Below are 24926 nucleotides of genomic sequence, written 5' to 3' on the forward strand. Positions count from 1 at the left end.
CACTTCAGCAAATAACCTGGAAGTGATTTGGTTGTCAGAAATTGTAGCAGTTCACAGATCCTGCAATAGGATGGTGGATGGTGTCCCTCCAAGTAATGCACATTAGGATACTTCACCATGACAACATGGAACATAAAGATAGGATGGTTGTGAGTTTTTGTTTTGTTTGTTGAACTGTTGAAGTGTTTGGTGAAGGATCTTGTGGGGATTGTTGGATGGCATGAAGTTAGCACACTAGCAATTCGAAGTTGCCTGCTTTTGATGGGTGTAAACATGTACATTCAGAATGCAGATTGAGTGGAATTTAATGACTTTATATCTCTGATACTTGTTTCAGTACCACAATAGCTGGTCAGTGACCTCCAGAGGAAGAGAATTTGCAAAAAGACTGGGGGAAAGCAGTTTTATGTATCTCTGGCCTCTTGAACACTTCCTAGATGGAAAAAACATTGTCACACTGTGAATCTTTTAGTGAATTTGACCTTAAAGGGAGTTATACCAATATGACTAACATGATTACATGACATATTTTCAGTAACTTTCCTTCTGAGGAGAAAACCTGTTTATTTGGAAAAGTGATCATTCTCTTAGTTCTTTATCATTGTTATCATAATTGAACTTTTGTTCTCCATCCTGTGGTACAAAACTCTCATGCTTTTATCATGTCCACCAAGTAAAAATTAAATTAAAAAAATTAAAATATTTCACTTAGGTAAAAGTGTTGAGGGGTAACTTCAGGATAGTTGTGTGAAGAGTTTCCATGTATTTTGCAGTAGTAATTTGTGGAAAATGAACCTAGTTGATGTTAAATTGGTAGAGGATGTTACTTGGTCTGAGTGTGAGTTGCATGTTATAACCTTTTACCACAGTGAGGGTAGTGAAAGGCTTGAACTCATTAGGAGATGGATTAGTGAGTTATAAGCTGGGATGTGGCTTCTTTTGAGTAGCTGGAGTCTGGCTCAGAGCTGAGGTAAGTGTATGGACTGGCTGCAGGTCGTGTTTGTCTTCTTGCACCGTGGGTTTGGGTAGTTCACCAAAGGTAGGCTTCCACATTTGGCTTTGGAGCCAAGCTTTCCTGCTTTGAAGTTCAGCCTTGTACCAATGTAATCCTGTCCGAAAAATCCTCCAGTAAAACTATTTGATTTCAAGCTCTATGTGTGTCAGGATGGAAGCTTGGTTCTTCAGGTGTCTGTGGTTGTTGAAGGGTATGATGGGGACCACATATAACAGCAGAAAGGTCTCTACAGCTGACAAAATGTGGAATGCAGAGGACACAAAGTGAACTTCAGCTGCAAGGGGAAAATTGTTAAGTGACTCTGAGACCAGAAAAACTTGCATTTTGTGCTTGTGTAGCTTTTAGTCAGCTCCCAGGACATTTAAATTACTGATACATTTCCTGTGTCAGGGGGAGAGAACCAGGCCTGAAAGGTGACATTAGTCCAGTAAAAATAAGTTTGGTACTGTTTGAAAGACAGAAGTGCATCCTATATTGAGTATATGTCCTATAGATGTCCTACAAAAGCTAATAATTCTGAAAGGAGCAGGCAGCAAGCATGGTGGTAACATTAGCTGAAAGTGCTACCAGAGAGGGACTGATCTTAAAAATAACAGGGGTGAACAGTTTAAATAATAATGTCCTTAAATTAAGTCCTTGTTCATTCTTGTAGATGGTCTTGTCCTTGCCTCAGCATTTCTTGGTTGTGTGCTCTGTAGCTGATGACAGTTGAGGTGTTGAACTGCTGATCAGGTGCATGCCAAAGCACTGGAAAACACTGACCTTGAATTCAGCAGGATGATTGTCTAGTTGTATTGAAAGAGAGGAGGAGGTTTTGAAGGAACTTAGGAATAAAAAGAGGATGTATCATCTTTGGAAGGAGGGTCGGATATCCTAGGAAATATTTAAGGGGGTTCCTGTGGTGTTGCTCGCAGGAGTGCCAGGACGAGGGAAGAGATGAGAATCTTGACTTTATGTTTCAGAAGGCTGATTTATTATTTTAGGGTATATATTATATTAAAAGGAAATGATATATTAAAACTATACTAAAAGAATAGAAGAAAGGATTTCATCAGAAGGCTTGCAAGGATTAGAAAGGAATGGAAAAGAATGATAATAAAATCTTGTGGCTGACCAGAGAGTCCGAGACAGCTGGACTGTGATTGGCCATTAATTAAAAACAACCATATCAGACCAATCAAAGATGCACCTGTTGCATTCCACAGCAGCAGATAACCATTGTTTATGTTTTGTTTCTGAGGCCTCTCGGCTTCTCAGGAGAAAAAAATCCTAGCAAAAGGATTTTTCATAAAATATGTCCACGACAGGTTCCTAGGGCATTTTTTCAGGCCACAAAGGGCCTTAAGAGAAGAGGACTTAATAGTGACTTCTGATTTTGTGTCAGTAATTGGTGTTGAGAGTCCTTCCCTTGGATCATCATCACCCACTGGCCAATTGGCTTTGGTTTTGTGTTCTTTGCTTCTTGCGGTAGCAGCAACAGCCATTGCTTGAGGCTCACTGCCTGGTTTAGCTATGGGCTTAGGTTTACTGTGGTTTAGCTACAGCCTGAGTAGCTGGGGTGTTAGGTGCAGTCTGAGTGACTGGGGCAGCTGCTGATTTGTCTCCCTGGCCCCTGCCTCTATCTGCTACCCTACAGTATCTGGCAGTGTGTGATAAGCATAGGCCAGTGCCCAGCTTACTGCAGTGATCCTTTTCTCCTTAGAGTCATCATGGCACTTCTCTTTCAAGTATTTCCCCACCTCAGCTGGGTTCTGAATTTGTTCACATGGCAAGTGCCAGGCTATTTGGTCAAAAAATTCCTTCAAGTTTTGGCCCATATCTTCCCATTTCCTGCACCACTCAGGATTTTCCACACCTGGGTCTATTTCTGGGTCAGGGGTCTCATCCACTCCTTTGGGCATCTCAGCCCTCATTCTAGACAAACTGCAGACTGTATAAAGAAAGCTTACCAGATTAAGTACCAGGATAGTGGTATCTTTAACATTCAGGGGAAACTGAACATTCTCAAAAAGTGACTTTAGAGATTCAAAGGAGAAGAAGGAAAGGAAAGGCTGAAAAGCCTTATTCCCTGTTCCTTCTCTAACAAGCTGGGTGCAATTACTAATAAATCCCCAAAACTACTAGGAACTGGAAGTAGGACACAGGGTAGGATGAAGAAACCATAAACCATATATATCTAGAACAGAGTCCAGTACCTTTGAAAACTCCCTATAAATCATTATCACCAAGCCCAGCACAACAGCTATTGTAATCCATGCCCCTCTACTGTAAAAACTACATCTTAGGGACAGTACCGGTGCTATCTCTGGATAAGACAATAAGCCTAGGGACCAGAAAGGTACAAAAACCTCAAAAATGCCTAGAGACCAGAAACACATGAAGGCCTCCACCCAGAGAGACATTGTGAATTCAAGCAACATGGCTACTGACTACTTTATCCTAATTCAGAATAAGTAGAACCAAAATGCAATCAGTACAGAGTTTTTTCCACTTTATCAAGCCACGTGTTGGGCACTAAAGTTTGTATTTGTCCTGGTTTAGGACAAATTTGGAAGAAAACCTCCAAAGGGGTTCCTCTAGAAAGCAGATTCAAGCAGCCCCTCCCCAACTGGTTCAGGAAAATATTTCCCTGGAGAAAAGTAGAATAAAATGGTTTATTCTGGGACTTTAGACTATCATATGGCCTTTGAATTAAGGAGCTGTAACAGCAGAAAGCTGTAAGAATATGGCCTTTAAGGAAAAGAGCCTTGGAACATCTAGGGATTTATGTGTGTGTTTAAAGATAGCTGAGAGCTGTGGCAGCCTGAGAGCTGGGACTGTATATGTATTGTAATTGTATAATTGTTAAAAGACATGCTGTGGGTGTTGATGCCCTACTGGGCACTGGGCCTTTTGCAAAAATCCATAGCAGCTGTATTTACAGTTCAAAAACCAAAAAGGGGGAATTCTGGAAGGGGCTAGCAGCAGGCCTGTTGGCTAAAGGAGCGAGAAGTAAGAGGAAGAAGCTGAACCAAGGAGATTGAGAGAGGAAAGATGGGAGCCTTCTGCGACTGGAGGGGAAAAAACTGGAAAGTGTATCAGCCATTTTCACTAATAAAGTGTTGCCAAGTGTTGCTAACGCACGGTTGACAACTGAGACTAAGACTGAGTGTGCTTGTGGTCTCTGCTTTAATGGCGTGACTGCCTCGACTGCGACATTCACTCACACAAAAAATGAACAATACTAAACAATAAAAACCATTGCTGCTCCAAAAGAGGTTATAAACTCAGGCAGTCCCTCTGTGTGCTGCAGCTCAGCTCACTCAGTCTCTGATCAGTCCCTCTGGTGCTGGAAATGCTGCAGCCCAGGCCTGGCCCGGTGGGCCACAGGTGTGAGCTGCTGGAGCTCTGCTGGTGTTCAGTCCAGAGCAGGTTTAAACAGGTCCAAGAAGAAGAAAAAAAACACAGTCCAGGGAACTTCTCTGCCTTAGCTAGCTAAAAACTAACCAAAAGCAAAGGAGAGCTCTGTCCCACTGTCTGTCTGTCCGCAGACACCGCAGTCCAGGAGCAGGAATGTGTAGGAGTGAGTGCAGTTACTGAAAACAAACTGTGCATCTCTTCCCTCTCCTTGTCTCTTCACTCTCAGAACCAGTCTTAAAGGTGCAAAACTTATTTCTGAGCTAAACAGATGAATGGGGATGAATTGTAATTCAGCATCATAAAGTCACTCCAGGACAGGCTTGTGGAAAAAAAAATTAGACCAAAGCACAGTTAGAACTTAATTTGGCAACTTTTGTGAAAGATAATAAAAGATGTTTTTACAGATATATTAACAGCAAAAGGAAGGGTAAGAACATCCTCAATTCTCCATTGCCTGCTTCAAGTTACATGGTTTGCTATTGGTATATTTACTATAAAAATAGATTCTATATATTTTAAGTGATGGAGTCTCTTTCTCTAAAGTTGTGAGGAAGAATTTGGATTTAAATGTTAAAAAGAAATAGAGATTTTTATGGAAGTGCTGCATGCAGTTAGGAGGGTTAAAAAGTCCATGAATCCTTTGTGAATAGCTCCTGTATCAGATCCAAAACCAACTGCAGGTTTTTTTCATGTGTTACATGGATGATTGCCCAGTGCAGTGTCAGAGGTGTGCCTCTGAGTACCATTTAGGGCAGCAAGGGAGAGAGGGAGCACACAGAGATGAAATTGGATAGTTTCAAGGCGTACAAGGAAATAAAATTAAGCAAAACCAAATATTTATACTCAGAAGCATGTAATGCAGGCTCCCTGGAAACTCAAAATTTGATCCTCATTCTTGATTCCTGATGCAGCTTAGCTGTGCTGCTGTCCTTTGCTCTTCTTTGAAAATGGGGTGCAGCTGTTCAGTATCCAGTGTCAAAATAGTATATTGTTTCATCAACTTTGGTGGGCTTACTACAGGAAAGGAGGATTAGTGGCAGCTGGAAGCAATATGCCTCTAGTTTTTAAAACTTTTGAAAATTTTCCCCTTAATTTTGTACATTAAATAGGTGAATTCAAATCCCTCATTCTCTGTGAGCAGATTGATTCTGTAATTTGCTTCTATTCCCTCTTTCATGTGCATGCCAAATTTTTGTGGATTTCTGTATTCCTTTCTAATCTTTGATGGTAAGAGAGGCACATTATCTGTGGGAAGGTGGTGGTGGGTGACAAAGACAAGCAGAAAAGAAAATTTATGAAATAAAGGGTTTCAGATGAGGGAAACATACAGGAAAACTTTGAAAGGTAATTAATTAACCTCTTTACTTTGCACATAAATTAAAGTGAGCATATAATCCTTAAAATCAGTTTAAAATGCTTCTTCTCTAATTCAGCACTATTTTACTGAAATAGAAATTCTTGCTTAGAAGAGCAGGATCATTAACATCAACCCTGTAATGTAGATTAACCCATCTGATTTTTTTCCATGTTTTCTTTTCTTCAGAACTTACTCTGGTACCTGTTATTCTTGGGAGCAGTGCCTGTTCACAGAGAGAGCGCAGGGCAGTTTGAAACTAGTCTGGTTTGGCTGTTTGGGCAGGGAAGAGGAATCTGCAGGGGGGCCCATGCTCAGTATCTCAGAGTTTGGGGAGCTCAAAGCATTTCCTGAGTGGAAAGAGGTTGCTGTGGAAATATGCAGCTGGAGGCAGGCCAAAGTGTTGCTGCTGAATTGGTGATAAAAATCCTCCTGTGCAGCAGGAAACAGCAGTCTGGCTCTAGTACTCCACCCTTCAGCTCTGCTTCTCCAAACCCATTAATTTCCAGCTGTGGAATTCTTCACATATACTTAATTCTGTAGGTTTTTTGTGAAATAGCATGGATTTCAGCTCTGTTTTTTCAGATTTCAAGAAAGGTGGACAGCTAATGCCATTTTCCAGAGTGTCGTTTTAAATCCTGGCAGGTTTGTTATATCTAGAATTAAGAGTTTTAAAATAGTGAGCAGAAACAAAATTTGTCCTAATTTGTCAAAGTTCAGTAAGTTGAAATAGTGAAAAACAAATAATGAGATTGAATCAAATGGTTTTCATTTTATTTGGTCACCAGAGGAGTCCTTGAGAGGGGAGGCAAATGTAAGTTTTGGACACCATTGCAGCAATGTGATTTTGATGTGTGAGATAACATGTTTTGTTGCAAATTAGTAGAAATTATGAGAAGGCATCTTTAACTCCAAAGAATAGATATCTGGATGGGGATTTATTTGTCTTGCCCATGAGTTAGTGTTTGCACTCATCCAGTTCAGCTTTTCTTGAATGTTTCTAAAATGAGCTACTTCTCCCTGATGAAACATGACCTGCAAGTTAATAATGTAACAAGTGAAATATGTACTGAATATGATACACAAGGTATTCAGAATAGTGGATGAAAAGAAGCAATTGTTACACATTGCAAGAGCAGTAATTGGGAGGGAGCGATGATTGATTTTTCTCTAAAGACAAGGTTAAATAGCGTTGTGAAAGTTTCCTCTGTGATTTAGAGTGAAATTTGATCAAAATGACAAGCCAGCTTAGAATTTCCCTTGGAAGTTCCGTGGCACAAAGCCAGGAAGTTGCATTTTCAATACACAGACCTGCTTTCTAATGGTTTTAGTGTGGTTTCTTTGTAGTAAATATTTTGGATTTCCACAAGAAGAGATTTTTTTTTCCATGAGGAGAAATTTTAGCCATGCAAACTACATGTGATGTTTCCATTTTTCAAGCTCAATGAAACAGCACTGTTTTATTATTATTACTTAATATTTTATTATTATTACTTAATACTTATATTTTATTATTATTACTTAAAATCTGAAATAGCCGATTAGGATCAGTATAGGGACATCTGCATGTTTATTTATAACTTGCTAGAAACTGGATTATGGGCATTTTAGATCTCATATACAAGACCATAGAATGACTCATCTTTCAAATAAGAGGCAAGGCATATTCTCTACAGTTCTAGGTAGAACATTTGTTCTTAAAGGTGCATTGTCACCCTAGGTAGCCTGTGTAGCCCAGATACATTGTCTGTGAACCTGTCCACAGGTATTGAATGCATGCAAGTCCCCAGGTACTCAGGAAAGCTATATAAAATAGTATTTCAACAACATTCTCCAGCATAAATGGGATTTTAAACTGACAACTAAAAAATACCCAAAGACATGAGCACCTCTGCTGGACAGTTACAATAGCTTGTAAGAAGGACTACAACCAATCTCAGTTGTTCTTAGTTGTAGATAAAAACAGGTGTTTGAACCTGAGTAGGGGGAGCTTTGGAATGAGTTTGATGGGAGCAAATGATGTTACAGTATGTGCTTAAAATAATTGGTGTGTTCACATCTTATTAGGTGTATCTTTTTTGCTGCATTTGTCTGAATAGTGTGTGCCATGAGACTGGGGATTTAAGCTTCTTGCCAGCCAGTCCAGAGTTCTGGAGTACACAGTACCCATATTATTCCTAACTAATCAGCATGCCCTGGCCTGTTACCTGGACATGTCTTGGGGACAAGAAAAGTTGAATTGTGAGGAAACGTAGCTAAATTTTCTGTCTTCAAAATTTTCTTCTTGTTATTGAACTTTCTGGTATTTTAGCCTTCATTTCAATAGAGCTTTACACTTGACATTTCAGTTGTTTGGCCATTCCCACAAGGTTGTGAGGATTACTCACTTCCCAGCATTTGTCCGCAGTTTCTTGCAACTTCATCTGAGAGTACTTGGCTTTGGGGACTTTCAGTTATTTCTCTCATGCAATGGAGACACTAAGTTTAATTCTCTGGCAAGATATGGCTTCCTATCTCTATTTCTGTCTGACATCTCTTCTTCAAATAACCTTTGGTTTGCTTTCCTCATACATTTTTTAATCTGTTGCTTCTCTTAAACTGAAGAAATTCTGAAATCTTTGGACTCCATATCTTAGTATTCATCTCTTGTGTAAATGTTAAATCAGTTTAAGCTCTATATTTGTCCATGAATCTAAATCTTCTTAAAACTTCACTTTCACCCACAGCTCTTCCTGCTTTGGAAAGCTGTGCACAGAGCTTCTCACACTTTTTTTATCACTTCCATACCTTCTTCATTGTGTCACTGTCAGTGCCTAGACAGGCTCTTTATCACTTCTGTTCATTCTTTAATCTGCCACACGGTACGGTCATCTTTCTGTTCCCTCCCACTGCTCAGCACCTTCAGGTAGGATGCACAAGCACAGCACCACAAGTGGGAATGGAGAGAAGGGGGACTGCATTTCCAGAATCCATACAATCTCAGAGTTAAAGATGGATGTCCTAGCTGGATGCTGGAGATCACTTCCTGTTTTGGCACTGTGTTATTGTGCAGAGCAGGAAAGTACATAGGAATACATGTCTTAGCCTTCAGTGCTCTGCCATCACTGTGTATATTTTCAAGTTCCCTTCAGCTGCTTTTCTTTCCTTTTCCTTTTTTCCTTCTCCTTCTCCTTCTCCTTCTCCTTCTCCTTCTCCTTCTCCTCCTTTCCTTTTCCCTTTCCTTTTCCCTTTCCTGTTCCTTATTTTCCATTCTTTGTATTCAGTTACCTGCCTGAATGCATATATATCCATTAGGTTTTACTAATTAATATTATTTGCAATAGACTTCATATTTTTGCAAAATCTGGCATGTAAGCTGAGAAACTTCAGAAAACTGGGAAGATGTCTCTTTTTTCTTATGGGTTTTCAGTCAGTTGTGTGTTTTGGATGAGTGTGTTCTGGATGTGTATGTTCTGTACCTCAGCTCTGAAGTTCTTTTCCTCTATTTTCTCCTCTGGTGGTATAGCAATAGTGACAGGGCAGGAACATTGTGTTGGGTTTTTTTCCTTAAGTTTTGCAGTCAAGTCTGGGGATTGATTATTCATAGAAACATAGAAATATGAACACCCTTCTCAGGAACATTATCTACTGCCTACATCTACTATTTAATGGTGCATCCTGATGGTGTTCATTTGAGAAGATCTTCCTTATAGCAGTCAGAGTTGCCTTCAGAAGATAGCACCAAGGGCTTTTGGCTTGGGATACATCTCCAGTGTAAGAAATGAAAACATATGTCATTCTAAATGGATTTTTTTGTTCTTTTTCCTTTCCCTGCAGCCTCGTCATGTATTCAACATGCTGAAGAAGTATGTGCGTGCTGAGCAGAAGGACAGACAGCACACTCTCAAACACTTCGAACACGTCCGCATGGTGGACCCAAAGAAAGCTGCCCAAATCAGATCTCAGGTAATCCCCATTGATGGTTAGTGAGGTTGTGTTAGTTCATAACTATTGGGAAATTTCTGTCAACCTATTTCCTATAAAACACCCAGCTCCTTTCCATGGACAGCTTTAAATGCAATCAGAACTAATCTGTTTTCCACCAGAAGATTAAGGCAAAGTGATAGAGTAATGTGAGTATGATTTTTCTTCTGAGAAGAACTGAGTACAGGTTTTTTGTTTATCTGGACCATGAGTCAGTCATGGGCATGCTCTGAGGACCCTTCCAGAGCATTAATGCTGAGAGCCTTTGTTAGTGCTTTGGTAAATAATACCTCTGGAAAAACATCAATATTAGATTTAGCAACAGCACATGGTTGTGCTTCTCTCAGCTGAAGTGGCAGAATCAGAAGTGGTGTAGCCATCTGACTGTGACCAACCTTTCTATAGTCATTGCAGAGGCACTTGTAATGTCTATAAATGTGATTACTGTGATGCACTCAAGTTTAATGTGTTCTTTTAAAACAGACCCTGTCCTTCATGGCATTTAACTGCTGAATGTTACTATGGTCCTCAATGCATATGTTTTAGAATATCTTTTATCTTGTCTTCATAAATCATAGAGGGCAAGAAAGCAGAAAGAAAACACCCAAGATTGAAGATGTATTTGGCTTTCAAAACAGCAATTAAAATTGGAGTCACAATGGATAAGCTGTAAAAACAGTGTGCTGGAATCTGTGGAATCTGCTGCAGTTCCCTCTGTAGGATTCAGTAGCCACAATTTTTAAATTGACTGACATCACTAAAAGAAAAATCAAAACCATGTACCTCCCTGGATGGCAGATTAGATTTTCAAACATCTGTTTCAGCCAGATGTGTACATTGATATTGTGCTGTCTTGAAATTGCTGGAATGAGGAATGCACACTTCTAAAAGTCTTCTGCAGTGACTAGTGTCTTTGCCTTGTCTTAAGCATCTATTATAACTTTTTTTTTCCAAGTCTCATTGGATTATTTAATGACAAAAATCAATGAAATTTTGCAGAGTGCAGGTTGTGTGGCAGCACTAGTGAAGAATAGAAACTGATGTACAAATACAAGAAGTGCAGTGTATTGTCTAACGTGTCGTTGTAGGAATGAGTATTGATATAGCATCTCTGTGTCTAGAATTGGTCAGATGGTTGGAGAAGTGTGGCCTGGGAGTTCTGTTTGTGAAATGTTTTTCAGTGAAAAATTCAAAACAAAATATTTTATTCAATAGCATAAGTATTTAGATTTGAAGAAATCATGCTGCCATTTCACTAAAATTGCTGTCTGCAACTCATTTTACTTGTTAGGCCTAATTATCTTGTCAGTCTTTTAAGATGCACTTCAATTTCTCCTTCTACTGAAGAAAGGTGATAGCAGTCTGGGGGAGCACATATCATATCATATGATCACATCACATATCATATGATGTCATAACTCAGCCCACAACAATGTGAGAGCACTTGAGGCAATAGAGCTGTAATCAAATGAGAGGATGCAGTAATGCTTCTGGGGGAAAATATTTTTGTTTGCAGCTGAAATATTTGCAATTTGTAAATGCTGCCTTTCTTTTTTTCTTTTTCTTTGGAGAGCTGTTTCTTTTCACAGTATTTGGATTAGGAAGTAAATAAATAAATAAATAAATCCAAACACCTGAAATATTTTGATGCAGCAATCACTGTGCCTCACTTGGTTTACATGTTATGTAAAAACTTATGGGTAGGGGCAAATGTGAAGTTTCTGAAAGAAGAACGAAGCTGTGGATTTCTGCCACAATAGCTGCTTGTGTGCATGTTCTGGCCCACAGCAAATGTAAACTCCTACTTTAAATTACTGCATTTCCATGAGATTTCAGGTGGCTATGGAACAGCATCTAGATTGGTATTTTTCAGCAGCTGTAGGAGAGAGGTGAGTTTTGTAGTAGGTTTGACAGTTTTGATACATAGAGCATATTGAAATCTTATACCTGTACACATGAAAATGGTCTTGCTTCCTATAATCTGTGAAATTTGTGATAATGTCAGATTATCCATATTATCCCCCTCCTTCAAATGCTTTTGTCTCTGTAGGTCATGACACATCTACGTGTGATATATGAGCGCATGAACCAGTCTCTCTCCTTCCTCTACAACGTGCCTGCTGTGGCAGAGGAGATCCAGGATGAAGTTGGTATGCAAACTACTCATGTAGAAAAAGACATACATTTCTGTGATGAGAAATTACCACCAAAAGCAAAAATACATTATCTCACTTTTCCTGATGATATACTCCTCAGCTGAAAAATAGAAGAGTAAACCTGGCAACATTCTTAAATGTTGAATTAAATTATAATTAACCCTTGGAAGACAAATCCTGTATAACCTATGCCGTGGCATCATCATACTGCTGTAAATGTCTTCCCTGAAATATGTCAATTGACATTTGGAGCCTTCCATGCTATAGAGATGCAGCAGTTGACAATGAGATTTAGGCAAACCCTATCCTTTGGATATTTAGTTTACCTGGTAAGTATTTATACATGATATAGACCATTTGGAAATCCCACAGCTAAATATTGATTGCAGAGCCAAGGATCTGAGAAAAGTGTAGGTATCAACTTGGCAGTATCCTGGTGGTCATGCATTTTAGTTCTTGGTTAGTTATCAAATTGATGTCTCTGCTCCTCCCATTTTTTCCAGCATACAGGCTGGACTGTGGATGAATCCGGCAGCAACAGACCTATGTTTGCCTCTTTCCTGAGAGCTGTAATGGCAGATAGCTGTGAGGGAGAATGGCCTTTCCTTCCATCCAGATTCCTGCCCTTGGCTGTGGCATTGCTGCAGCACAGAGATCTCTAGTACAGCACTCACACTTTGCTGCTATTGCAGCAAGGCAACTGCACTCAGTTTTGGACATCATGTTGCTAGTGTTTGTCTTTAAGAAAAATAACACATGGTTAAATGTAAAGGTCAGAGATGGGACAGTCATTTTTGCACAAGTTGTGGCAGTAAGTGGAAGTTAATGTATTGATTTCACTAGTAACCAGGTTCAGCTGAATAAATAAGTCATTGATTTCTTCAAAACATGAGGGAGAGAGGTGTGGCACTGCAGTAAGGATTAGGATGCATTTAAGACAGGGAGGGATGGACAGGGAATAGTGGTGGATTCATTTGCCCAAAGTATGAGTTATGACAGAGATATGCTTCTGCTTGAGAGGGCTGGAGATGAGATCAAGAAATAGTGGAAGGAACTGGGAGGCAGCCAGAAGATATCTGGTTAGTAATTGTCCTTAACTGTGTGTTTCTGTGCTCCACAATTATAAGGCACAATCAGCAGTCTCAGTCTGTGGATGTAGAGTCATTCAGGGAGGAACAACATCTTACTGATAATTTGAAAGCATATCATTTCTGTAGAAAGAAGATGTCAGTACTGTGAGGTCTTTGAGATGCTCAGTTGGTTTTCTTTTTGCACTGCTATCATTCCCTTGGGGTTTTTGCTTCAAACTTCAATTTCTTCTTTCTGTTCTTGGTAATATTAATGCTTGTTGCTGAGGATGTTCTTGTCAATTTTGTTCTCCTTTCTGTGTACTGAAGTGGAACAAGAATTCCAGAATCTTTGGAGTGGCATGAGACCAAAAGTCTAGTAACTGCTGAGTGGTTTACAGGAATCTGACTCCTAATCTCAAATGTAATACTAATTTTTAGGGGCAAAAAAAGAGCCTAAAATTATTAAGGATTCTTTCCTAATAAGTTGAGAGCAGCTAAGAATTCACAAAGAAAATATTTGTTACAGTCTCTTGAGCAGTTTTTCCTTATCTTGATTTTTTTTTCTTTTTGTGGTTTAGGCTGTGCTAAAAACTGTTCAATGCATTGCAAAGTTTAAAGCAATTAAAACAAAGTTTTCATAATTGGGAGTTCCTAAGCAACAGATTAAAGTACTATCTTTTCTGGGTTAAATATTAGATCTAGATAAAATAGTTTTCCATAATGCAATGTCTTTCTGTATCAATGTTCTTCTTGTTGATAATATTGTCCCTAAACTTTGTTTTACGTGTTGGTTTTAATGAAGTTTGCAGAGCTCATTCCCATGAGTTGAAGAAGACAGTATCCTTCTAGCTTTGGGCCTTCTCACTCTGATCAGCCTGTTTCAAATTCTCTTCTGAAATTACTGAATTTTTTAGTCTCTGTACTCTTCCTAAACCCATGTGAAAAGGACATCTTTTGCAGCTGCAAAATCTGTGGGAAAGTAAACTTCTAATAAAGCTTAACTTTGTAGCATTCCCAAGAAATACTACAACTCTCAGTAAAAAGATGTTTGATTAAATACCTTTTGTTGTAACCATTGACTTAGAAAGTCTGAGTCAGTAGAAAATTTGAAAAATAAACGAGGTAAGAGCATCTCACACAGAGTGTCTAACTAATAAATTCCATCTAAGGAGACATAGTTGAAAATAGTTTTAGTTAATTTTCTTACTTGATTATAGTTTTAGTTTCTTGTTCCACTCTGCTGTAGAGTTCTTCATGAAAAGCTTTTACCTTGAGGAATGGCTAATCTTTGCTTTAGATAACAGAGCTCTGACAAAGGTAGTTTTTCCCTGAATCAAACAAGTAACTGTATAAGCAGCAATACAAATGCAATCCAGTTTGCCATGAATTTGTCCCATGGGTTTAATTCTTCTTAAAGATAATGTGGTGCTGTTTTTCACTCTATTTTTCCTATTGCTAAAAATATTATGCCCTGTTTTTGCACAGTTAATCTGATAAATCGCAGTCTAGCTGTTGGACATTTGGAGTTTCCTTAAAATACAGGTCATGTTTGAAGTTCCTACCTTAAAAGGCAGGCTTACAGCCATTGTTATAATGTGCAAAATCCAAAATGAAAAAATCCAGCTGCAGCCTTTTCTTGTTATTTTTGTAAGTCCAGCAAAGATGGTGGTAGGAATTTAGGGTAAAATTTAACAGAATTTTAGTCCTTACCTGCAGGTGTCCATCACCAACTGATGTAGGTTTAACAGTGGGTGTTATAGGAGCATATAGATAGTCGGAAAACTCACAGCACTCCAGAGGGTAGAAAACAGCACTTAATTTAAGTGAGGGCTTTCATCCTAAGCATTTTACCAATGTGTGATGTGCAAATGTCCCATAAGGGTTTCAGGCACTGTAATGTAGCAGCAAATTCCAGATGTGTGAGAAAGGATATTGCTGGTCTCTTGTTCATGTTGGGGCAAAGGGAAAAGGAGCCAGTCTGAGAGTTGCACCAAGAGGTCAGCTGACCATGGTGGCTCTGAAAAACTTGGAAAGAATAAGCAGGTCATTTGGGTAGGAGACTGGCATTCTGGCTGCAAATGATTTCACAAGGTACAGTGATGCAAATGTGTTAAAAAAGAGGTCACTCTTGGCAATTGATGTAATTCTTGGTGATAAATGGAGTTTCTTATGAGCAGGAGTATGCCCCATGAATAGGAGCATGGCACACAAAGAAATCTGAGCACATTATTTGGCTGCCTAGGTGTTTGTACTCACCTTTTCTCTCTGATAAATCTCAGATACTATTTAACATGTATGGAAATCCAGAAAAAGCAATAGTAGGCTTTAAGCAAAATCAGCAGTTCCTTCGAGCACGTCCTGCTTTAAATCCTTATTTGATTAGATTGCTTATCCATCTATGTAAAAGCAATTTATTGCAGAGAGTGGCACAGCAGGCATGGCTTCTGAATCAGAAACTACGTCAGAGCTTTGTGCATCAGTCATGTGGGTAGGCAGTGATCTGAATTTTTAATTCTTGTTTCCAAATTGATGTCCTCAGATTCAACTTCTCTAGCCCACCACTGAGGAAATATTAAGCACTGTAGTAATACCACAGCAGTATTGTACCTAAGCTCAGAAGCATTCAGTTATGAGTAATAAGTAAAAAATATTATTTCAACTGTCCCTTGACAAATAAAATCAAACTGTTGTTATTTTATTATTCTGTTCCACTCTGCCTGTCCTGTTGTTCTGCTGCATTTTCTGGATGCCACCCGCACATTACTTGTCTAGAGGAGAAGGCAAACCCAGGCTGACCCCAAATCAGTGCCTGCTTTCAGATATATATAGTGTACTGGGGGTCAGGTGCTATTTTAAACATTTGTGTGCTCCAACTTAGCATGACAAAATTTGAAACAAGAGACATTTGCCTCTTGACATTTGCCTTGCAAGTTCCTTTGAAGGTTTTTGTAAGTGTTTCTAGAAGCAGCTGCAGACTCAAGATGTCTGAAGACTTCCTTTAACACTTCCTCTTTAATCATCATGCCCAATACCTATCTGAGTGGAGGGCAAAGTTAGCACTTCCTCAGCTGGTCCTGGTCTTTCAGCATTTATTAGACTAATTTTTGACTCTGTTTCTGGCTTGTAATTTTGACCTGTAGTCAGTCCACAGCCTTTTTGCATTTCTTATCATGAGTTGAATTAGGATGCTGTTTCCAGTCATTCTGTGGTATCCTTCTTAAGAGGTTTGATGGTATTAGTTTCTTGCCACAGGCTGACAGTTCAAAACCACAACCAGAGTGGTCTGGGCACTGATACTGCAAAACCAAAACATGCTCTTGGAGGCTTTGCACAAGCAAATTCTGTGTCTTGTCTTCTTTGGTGGCGTTGCTTTCGTGATTGCTTTCTTCTTCTTCTCCCTTAAAATGCTGTTTTGAATTAGTAATGTCTGCCAGACTGCAATGGGACTTCTCAGTGTCTTTTTTTTCTGTAACTCTTCCTTGTCATTCTGTCTTAAAATTTATCTGATGGGAAGAATTCCACCTTCAAAAATGTTAAAGATGTTGAAGCAATACTTAGGATTTCTGAACCTTTATTTGAACTTGGGTTGTGCTATCAAAGTATCAGAATAATAAATGGTAGTTGACTTGCACTGACTTGTGTCAAAAGCTTGTTTAAAGGTTTACCAGAGTATTGTAATGGGGATCATACAGGATGGTGCAGTTCATATCAAGTAAGATCAGTAATTACATTGTAATTCCATTTGAGTGTGTTAGACTAGAAAATTCTTGAAATTGCTTTTTGTTTGTAGAGGTGGCAGCTCTAGGCTGCTTAATAGGAACCAGTTCCAGTCTTCCTCTAAAACTAGAGGCAAAAATACTGGTTGCATCTGATTGATGCTATAATGTCATGTATTAGAGTACTTATAATGCCTTAATTTTTTTTTTCTGGTAAAGTAAAACAATGTTGTTGAGATATGGGTAAATGCATTAGCACTCCACAATTTATCTGCACTGAGACAGACCATGTTCAGTGAACTGGCATAGAGAAAAGTAAAGAGTAGTCACCAGTGGTGCTTATCATCAGGGCAGTTGGGTTTTGCATTAGTTGACTAATGTGCTTCATCCAGGCTGTAAATAGAGTGAGCATTTGCAGTAGTTTCAAAAACCCATAGCTGGGGAAAGTTGGACAATTTCTCTTCAGTTTTATACTTTCTGCCATTCTGGAGATCAGTGGAATTGTCATTTTTAAATTGCCCCAAGCACTTGGCTAGAACTGTGTAGGGGAGTGTTCAATATTGGGTACAACAAAACATCATCTTTGCCAAAGCAGAAGTATTGAATTTCCACCCTCATCTCTTGAAAACCAGCACATTTTTCTGTGACAGCAAGTATTCCGTTGAGATTTGTTGATATCTACACCACAGAGAAACTTCTCAGCAAAGTTTAAACACTTTGTGGAAGTAGGACAATAGTATGTAGGTCTTACCAAAGGTTCTGTAAAACCTACCTTCTAGTTTTAAATAGCCTGTTTGATGTGTCTGGGCTGTATCATACAAGCCCATGCTCCTGCCCTCCTGCTCTGCCCTTTGTGCCATAAGTGTAATGCAACTGGAACAAGCAGTCAAAAGCAGCCTTTGGAGAATGTGTATTTGCACAGGTATGCTGAAGTGACTTCCAGCACTAGCTACACCTGTGTTTTCTCCCCATAATTGATTTGACATATTTATGTGTATCCAGTAACCTCAGCTTTTCAAAGAAAAACTTGAATTTTCTGTGAAGTGGTTATTTACCTTTAGTATTCTCCCTTGAAGGCCTATAGCATTCAGTCAAAAAGATGGTTTGTTAGGATTCTAGCAAAATATATATTGTTGCATCAGTGGTTAAAAATTCATTAGTTCTTCCACAAAATAGCAGTCCTTCCACAAAAGCAAATGCATTCTGTGTTAAACTTTCCACAGCAACATTGAGATAGATTTTGTATGCTTAGATATTGACATATGGCCCAGGTGGAGAGCCTGATGAGCAATTAAGACCTTTTCCACCCAAGGACATTTGTTTTTAAAGCATTTGACTAATTCATATACATATATTTACACACACTGAAGTTTTTCTTTTTCCCAAGTGGTGTTTTTTTCTTCAATCATCACAAGCCTATGGCCTTGACTAAGCTATCCATTTTGCCACTTTGTTATCTCTATAAAATATTCTTACAATTATTTAAATAACATAAATAATAAGATGCCATTTGTTGGAGCAAGGTGATGTGTGACATTTATGTAAGGAATCAGCCAATGTCACAGATGCACAGAATGCCTGAGGTTGGACAGAACCTCTGGAGGATGGAGGACATCTGCTCCATTCTCTCTGCTAAAGCAATGCCTCCCAGAGCCAATTGCCAGTGTTTGGTCACCCTCACAGTGAAAAAGCATTTTTAAGAGGCTCAGTTCTGTTTGCTAGTAAGATATGACCTTTGCTTCAGCGTAGAAGAGAAGGAAAAAAAGTCCTGGAAATAAATCCAACATTTTCTTTCTCTAAGCATCTCTTATTTTTTGTCAAATTTATTTAACTGTCAAAGAAATGGTGGAGAATTGTAGATGATTCAAATAGATATAAATGCACATCACTGACGCTGATGTTCTGAAGTGCTTTCATTAGCAGTGTACTATTCCTCCCCATCTTTTTATAGCTAAATGGGCTATTGTGTGCTCTCATGGGCACTGATGTTCTCCAGAAAAGACATGAATCCTGATTTTTGTGTGCACAAGCCCTCTTTCCATCTCATAAATATTGTGAGCATGACTTCAGTGAGTAAAAGAGCCAGTTTCCTCCAGGGTGCACAGAAACTAGGAAAAGGATAAATTACTTCAGGTGGCTTTGGGTTAAGGTGGCTTTTTCTTAAAGGAAAGATATGGGACATCTTCTTTTCCAGTTCAGAAATATAGTCAGAATAAAAAGTTAATAGAAGTGACTAAGTTTATTGAGAGAATATTTTCCTTTGGTTTGAATAATGCTGTTCTGTTTCACTTGCACCTTTACAAAATCTGGTCTCATGATCCACATGTTAGAACTGAAAACTGATAATAATTGTGGACCTGTAAATAATAAACAAATTTTTAAATTTTCTGAGCATCTGATATTTCAGTGAGTATTTAAATCTTTCACTCTAAATAATTCATCTATTTTCAGGAGAGTTTAAAGGTGTTGCCTTGGCTTTTTTCAGGATGGTGAGAGCACTCTGCCCTAGATTGATAGATCCTTCTTGATTACCTTATTCTGTGACCTTTCCATTAGTTTAGTCTGAGGATGTTTCTCTTTTAATACAAAGTTGCCATCCCCACTACAGATCCCACAGGGAGTTCATGATCATGAGACCACTCTGGGCTCACAGTGGCAACAGGCTGAGGCTGAGACAGTGTCCACTTAACAAGTGCTTTTGATACCCCTCTGTAGGAATCTACAGTCACCTTGTGCACAACAGCAAAAATGCATTAGACTTTGAATAATTGTCCGGTTATTGGTTGTATTTTTTCCTTTTTTTTCTTATTTTATTGGATACATGTGGATTTGATCAGGATTTTCTTCTTAATCACCAGACATTTTCTGGTGTCATGAATACAATAGACTGGGAAATTCTGTCTTGGAGAGCCTTGTTTCTGCAAGGAGTAGGGTTACAATTTTATGAAAATGTTGCATTTAAAGGACTGTGTATAATATTTTAAATTGGCATACTGGATATATTTGATTTTAAAAAGCATTATAGGCCAGGATTACCTTATAGCTACAGATTTTCTCATAAACATCCAGTTGAATTATTTCCTGTTCTTTTGTGTCTTCAGTGAAAGTCTAAAGCCAAGCACTCAGTTTTGAGATGATGCAGATAAAATATGTGGTGATACCAACATGTTCTCTTTAAAGCCTGAACCAACATGTTCTTTTTAAAGACTTTTTTTAAGTCTGCTTTGACTTATGAAGCTGTGGCTTCTCAGCCTTTCTCATTAGTATTTCCTGTTAATTGCTTCTAGTGTTATGCTTTAAGGAGGTCATATGTTAGCTCATTACATGGCAAATTTAAGATGTCGTTTTTTGGGGGGGGGGTTTTGATAAATAACCAAAGTCTGAAAATGTCTTCTAGTTGTCCAACTTTCAGATATGATCTGAGAGCAGGTGACTTTCCAAATGCATAGTTCCAGTCAGAGGGGAGGCTCTGGCTTTATAAAATGTTGCCTGCTTACAGGAATCTCATTATACTGAACTATTGGAGATTTTTTTGATACACTGAATAAATGTGTATTTTTTTTCATAAATATGTCATCCTAAATCAAGTTCATAATGTCCACGACTACTGAAGCAGCCCAAAATTGTGGGATCACAAACACTCCGACATCTTCTGCTTCATTTGTGCTGTTGAATGATGGATTTTCTTTTCCCAGTTAACGTGTTTTGAAAACACAATTGTGTCATTCTGTGTGATTCACTCTAAGATCAGATTCCTAGTAGGAGGTCTTGGACTGTGAAAGAAACAAAGGAATCATCCTAATTCTTACCTGCTGGCAAATTGCAAGTCTCCATTGACAACCAGTTACAGACTGGTTATATTAGCACAAGGTAATAAAGTTTTATATATAATATATTCCAGGGCTAGTGTGTCAGTCTCTGGAATTGTTATCCAAAGGGATTTAAACATTAAAGTCTGAACTGCATCACTGTGGGCAGAGTACCCTGAGGGGGATGTCAAAAGAAGCCTCTGATGCCAATGGTGTACAAAATTTTGTTTTGAAGCATAGCTTGCTTTCCAGAAGTGCAGAGGGAAAATTCACAGCTGTTTATTATGGTCAAGAGTACTGTGCTGTTCTTCTTTGTTACTGTTGGGATAAAAAAAGGAAAAAATTACAGAGGATATGTGATTTAACAGAATTGCTGGCTTGATGGAGATGTTGCAGTAATGTTCTGTCAGTTCCCATGCACATGGGATTACAAATGATCTGTCATCAATGCAGCTTTCTCCTGCCTGTGATTCTCATATACCCAACTTCACTGAAAAATGCATTTTTCTGAATAGTGGTGCCTGGGCAGGGTTCCAGTTCTTGGTCTGTTCTGCTTCCTACTTTTAGATCATGTGTATGAAAAAGAGCATAAAAGGCATCAGAACTGGCCACATCCCACTTCAGAGATATATTTGGTAAATTTAATAAATGCATCTCTTTAGATTACTCTGGCAACCTGGGATATATCTGACCTATCAAACACTAAAGCTGTGGTTAATAAATAGGCAAAATACTTATTATCTGGAGCAAGCACTGCACAGTTCAGTTCTGTAAGTTTGGATTTAAATTTAAATGTATTCCCTTTTGACCAAGGGTATCAACTGCTGATGCCTATTTTGGGCTTACCTAGAAACAGAGGCCAGACAAAGTTAAAAGGAATAAAACATATATTTAATGAAGGACCTTCAGGTACATTAAGGACAGATGCAGCCTCCCCAAGGGACTGCACCCAAAATGGACAATAGTCACAAGTTTTTCAGACGGATACAAGTTTGGTCTATTAGCATATCAGGTGTTAATCCTCCAATTACAGCTTCAGGTAATGAAGTCATATTCCTCCAGTTTGCTCCCCTCTCCCCCAATTCACTTTTGTTTATACTTTTTGGGGCTTGAGGCAGACAGTGTCCTTGGATCTCAAGCCTAGAAGGATTGTTTGGTCTGACCAAAATATGAAGAGAATTAACTAACACTCTATATGGAGTTCAGAGTTATACACTAATGCAGTACTGGATATGGAAAAGACAAAAGCTAAAATCTTAAAGCATCAGTGCAACAAGTTAATGTTCAGATTTTTATATTTTTAATGGATTATTGAGTGCTTCCAAGATGGCACATCAAAAATTGTTGTGATATTCACAATCTGACCTTGAGAAGTGTTTGTAGAAAATGATAGCTAACTGACTTCTTTCAGGTGTCAGAAAGTGGTAGTTTTAGGTCCTATTGCAGTTTTAAGGTTTTGTAAGTTTGGCAAGTAAATATGATTATTTTTATCAGTAAATAAGACCAAAAAATAATTTATAAATAAAGTAAATAATTTTTTTTTCAGAAAAGTAGACAATAAAATTCTGTAGTAACATTTCATATAAATGTTTTTTGCAGAGTAGTTTCACTTAGAAGCCTTATCAGGTACTTAAGAGGGAAAGGGACTTGACTTTTTCTACTTTACACAAGCCTGAGCAGGAATAATGATTGCTGATTCATGTGACTGTAATGTCAGTGACAATTGGTCAGGCTGTTTATTTGTTTTAATTTAGACTCTTCAGCCTATTTTATAACACTTAATAATATCTTAATTCGGAATTAAATGTGGAGTTGAATTTAAACTTGGAGAGTTTGTCACAGTGCGTTCTCTGGATCAGGATGATGATATACAATATATGTTCTGGATTATGGTATAAATTAAATTATTTCCCCAAGTGCTTTTTAATATTATCTTGTCTACCTTCATACTGGATTATTTCCATGTCTTACTTGGAAAGGACCTCTCTAATTTAACCAAATTGAATGAGGAGGGGATGAGAGGAAGGGAAAGAGACAACAGGAATTGACAAAAAGGCATGTTGTGAAAGGGAAGAGCAGGGTCTTTCATTTCTGTTAAATAACTCCCAGAGATGTCACAAGCTTCAATACTCTCTGCTTTGAAGTGAGGAGGAAATGCAGTTATTAATCAGATGGCTGGCTGTTAAATACCAAAAAAATTATTAATGTCCACTTTGCTATAGCCATATGTTGAGATTTAATTTTAGTTAATAGATAGTTTGTGTGGTTGTCAGATAATTATGGGTCTGTAGTAATTAAAGCTTCTGTCACTGAAGGCAAAGAGTGTCATACCAGGCTTCTAGGAAAATTAGACGAAATTTCAGACCATGAGTTTCATAGCAGGCTCATTAAGTGGTGTGAAAATTGTCATGAACCTTTGCTCAGAGTGCTCAGTAATTGGGTACAAAACTAAATTTGCATTGAAGTCCATCCCTAAGGAAAAGACACTGAGGTCATTTTGAAATCAATCAATTGTTTGGTGATAAGTTTCTATACTAAGCTTTAAAGACTGAATTTTCCTGAATTGGATTACCCAAGCTTTAAAGACTCTTCTGTACCAGAAAACCTGTGATGTGCCTGCACAAGGACAGTGTCTCTGTCTCTGTGTATTAGTTAAATATCTTTGGAGGTTTTAATGATATAAGACAAAATGTCTGCAAGGTAGATTTAACTGAAACATTATTCCATGTTTCATTTCCATGTGCCAGCTGACAGGAGGAAACTCAGGTTGTTTTTATGATGTGATTCGGGAAACAGCAAAATCTACATGTGGTGAAATAGAAGGAGCAAGAAATGGGAAAGACATGGAAGTGCTAAAGTTGTGATTTTTTTTTTTATTTAGTAGAAGCATGTTCTTTTTAGCGTGGTTCTAATTGTTGCAGCTATTCTCAAGTTCAAATGTGTATTTTTTCTGAAGTTAGGTTTTCTTTTTTTCTAAAGTTAGGTTTTCTTAGCCATCAAGGTGTTGTCTAAAGCTATGGGATGCTTATTCTCTTATTAACTTCTAGAAAAAACATTTTAGGTCAACTGTTTCATGATAGCTTAAATGTTCATTTTCTGAGAATTTAAAAAGGGCAAACTTTTCAACTTATTGAACAAGGTTTTCATACACATAGGAAATTTCTGAAAAGTGGAGGGTTTGGGCTGCTATTTCCTCTTACCTCGTGGTAGTACCTCTGAAGGACAGAAAATAAGAACTATGAAATGCTTTTTTCCATGGTTCTTGCTCTTTCTGTCTCCCTTCAGCCATGTGGGAGAGACACATTGCACTGAAAGAGTCCAGACAAAAAGACCTGTGGGATAATTTCACAGGCTGTCGAGGAGGTGAGAAGAAAACTTAGATCTGCTGGTGTGGTCACATTTCTCTGTCAGTGTGGATGTGAGCACTGAAGGTTGGGCTCATTCCCAGTATTTCACAGGAGTGAGTGATCTACCACATCACTCCTCTTCCATCATCCTCAAAGCATGCAGGCAACAAAGGCACTTCTCCACCCTCCAGCAGGCAGCTCACTTTCAGTAACATTCTCATCAGTCTCTCTGCATTATAGTTGATTTGTACTATACAAATGAATTAGTTCAGCGCTGAATACCACAGAATTGTGTTTTGTAGCTTGATAATGTTTATAATTATGACTCATGGCAGTATGCAACATCATGATCATGCAGTGTTTGATTCAGCAAAACATCTAAAAATAACAAAATACTTGAAATTCAGTAGAGCTTCACTCTTTTTGGTAAGGCACAGGAGGTCTTGTTTTCATATTTACCAGTTTGGGAGAGTTTGGATTCATGCAGCTGACAAGATACAGACACTCAAAGTTAGTTCAAACCTGACTGCATTACATCAGTGCAACTGCTTTAGAAAATAACGTTGAATTAGCCCATAAAGTAAGCATACAATTGAAATCTGTAGCTAAACATGGTTACCTCTTGCCACATGTGCTGTAATAAATTATTGTGTTGGTGTTCTTAGTGAATCCTAATTGTGACATCCAACATGTGCATGATTTAAATTGCCTTCAGACTGGATTAAGGCAGTTATGTGTGCCAGTGCAAATGAAGCTGTTGCTGTGACTCAATTGCTCTGCAATTTCTGCTGTTAAGAACAAGGGAGGTTGCTGACACTTTTTAGTTTTGTCATTTTGAAAGCACATGCTCAAAAGCAAGTAACTTTGGGGAAAACACATGTTCAGTTCAGACTGAAATATCACTGATGATAAGTGAGGCAATAAGACTCTGCACATGTATGAGTTTATCTGAGCTGATTCCAAGCCCATCTCTGTTGGATCAAATAGATGTTCAACCATGTAAATGGCATTTTACAAAGGAAGTTAGATGTTGGGTCAAGCCTATGGCATGTAATTTGGTGATATTTTAACTAGTCCTAATTAGAGGTGTTTTGTGT

The 24926-nt window shown here is 38.4% G+C and overlaps 1 protein-coding gene across 4 annotated transcripts in view; it reads left to right on the forward strand.

The window, feature by feature from the left end:
- The window catches only part of APP (amyloid beta precursor protein), a 193468-nt gene that overhangs the window by 142040 nt on the left and 26502 nt on the right, over positions 1–24926 (forward strand). For all 4 annotated transcript variants that reach the window (XM_063150005.1, XM_063150004.1, XM_063150006.1 and 1 more), the window contains 2 exons: positions 9585–9713; positions 11782–11881. In XM_063150005.1, the coding sequence (XP_063006075.1) occupies positions 9585–9713; positions 11782–11881 (229 nt within the window). The remainder of the gene's footprint in view (positions 1–9584; positions 9714–11781; positions 11882–24926) is intronic.

This window comes from Melospiza melodia, chromosome 2 (assembly GCF_035770615.1).
Source record: "Melospiza melodia melodia isolate bMelMel2 chromosome 2, bMelMel2.pri, whole genome shotgun sequence".
In the NCBI taxonomy this organism is placed as follows: Eukaryota; Metazoa; Chordata; class Aves; order Passeriformes; family Passerellidae; genus Melospiza; species Melospiza melodia.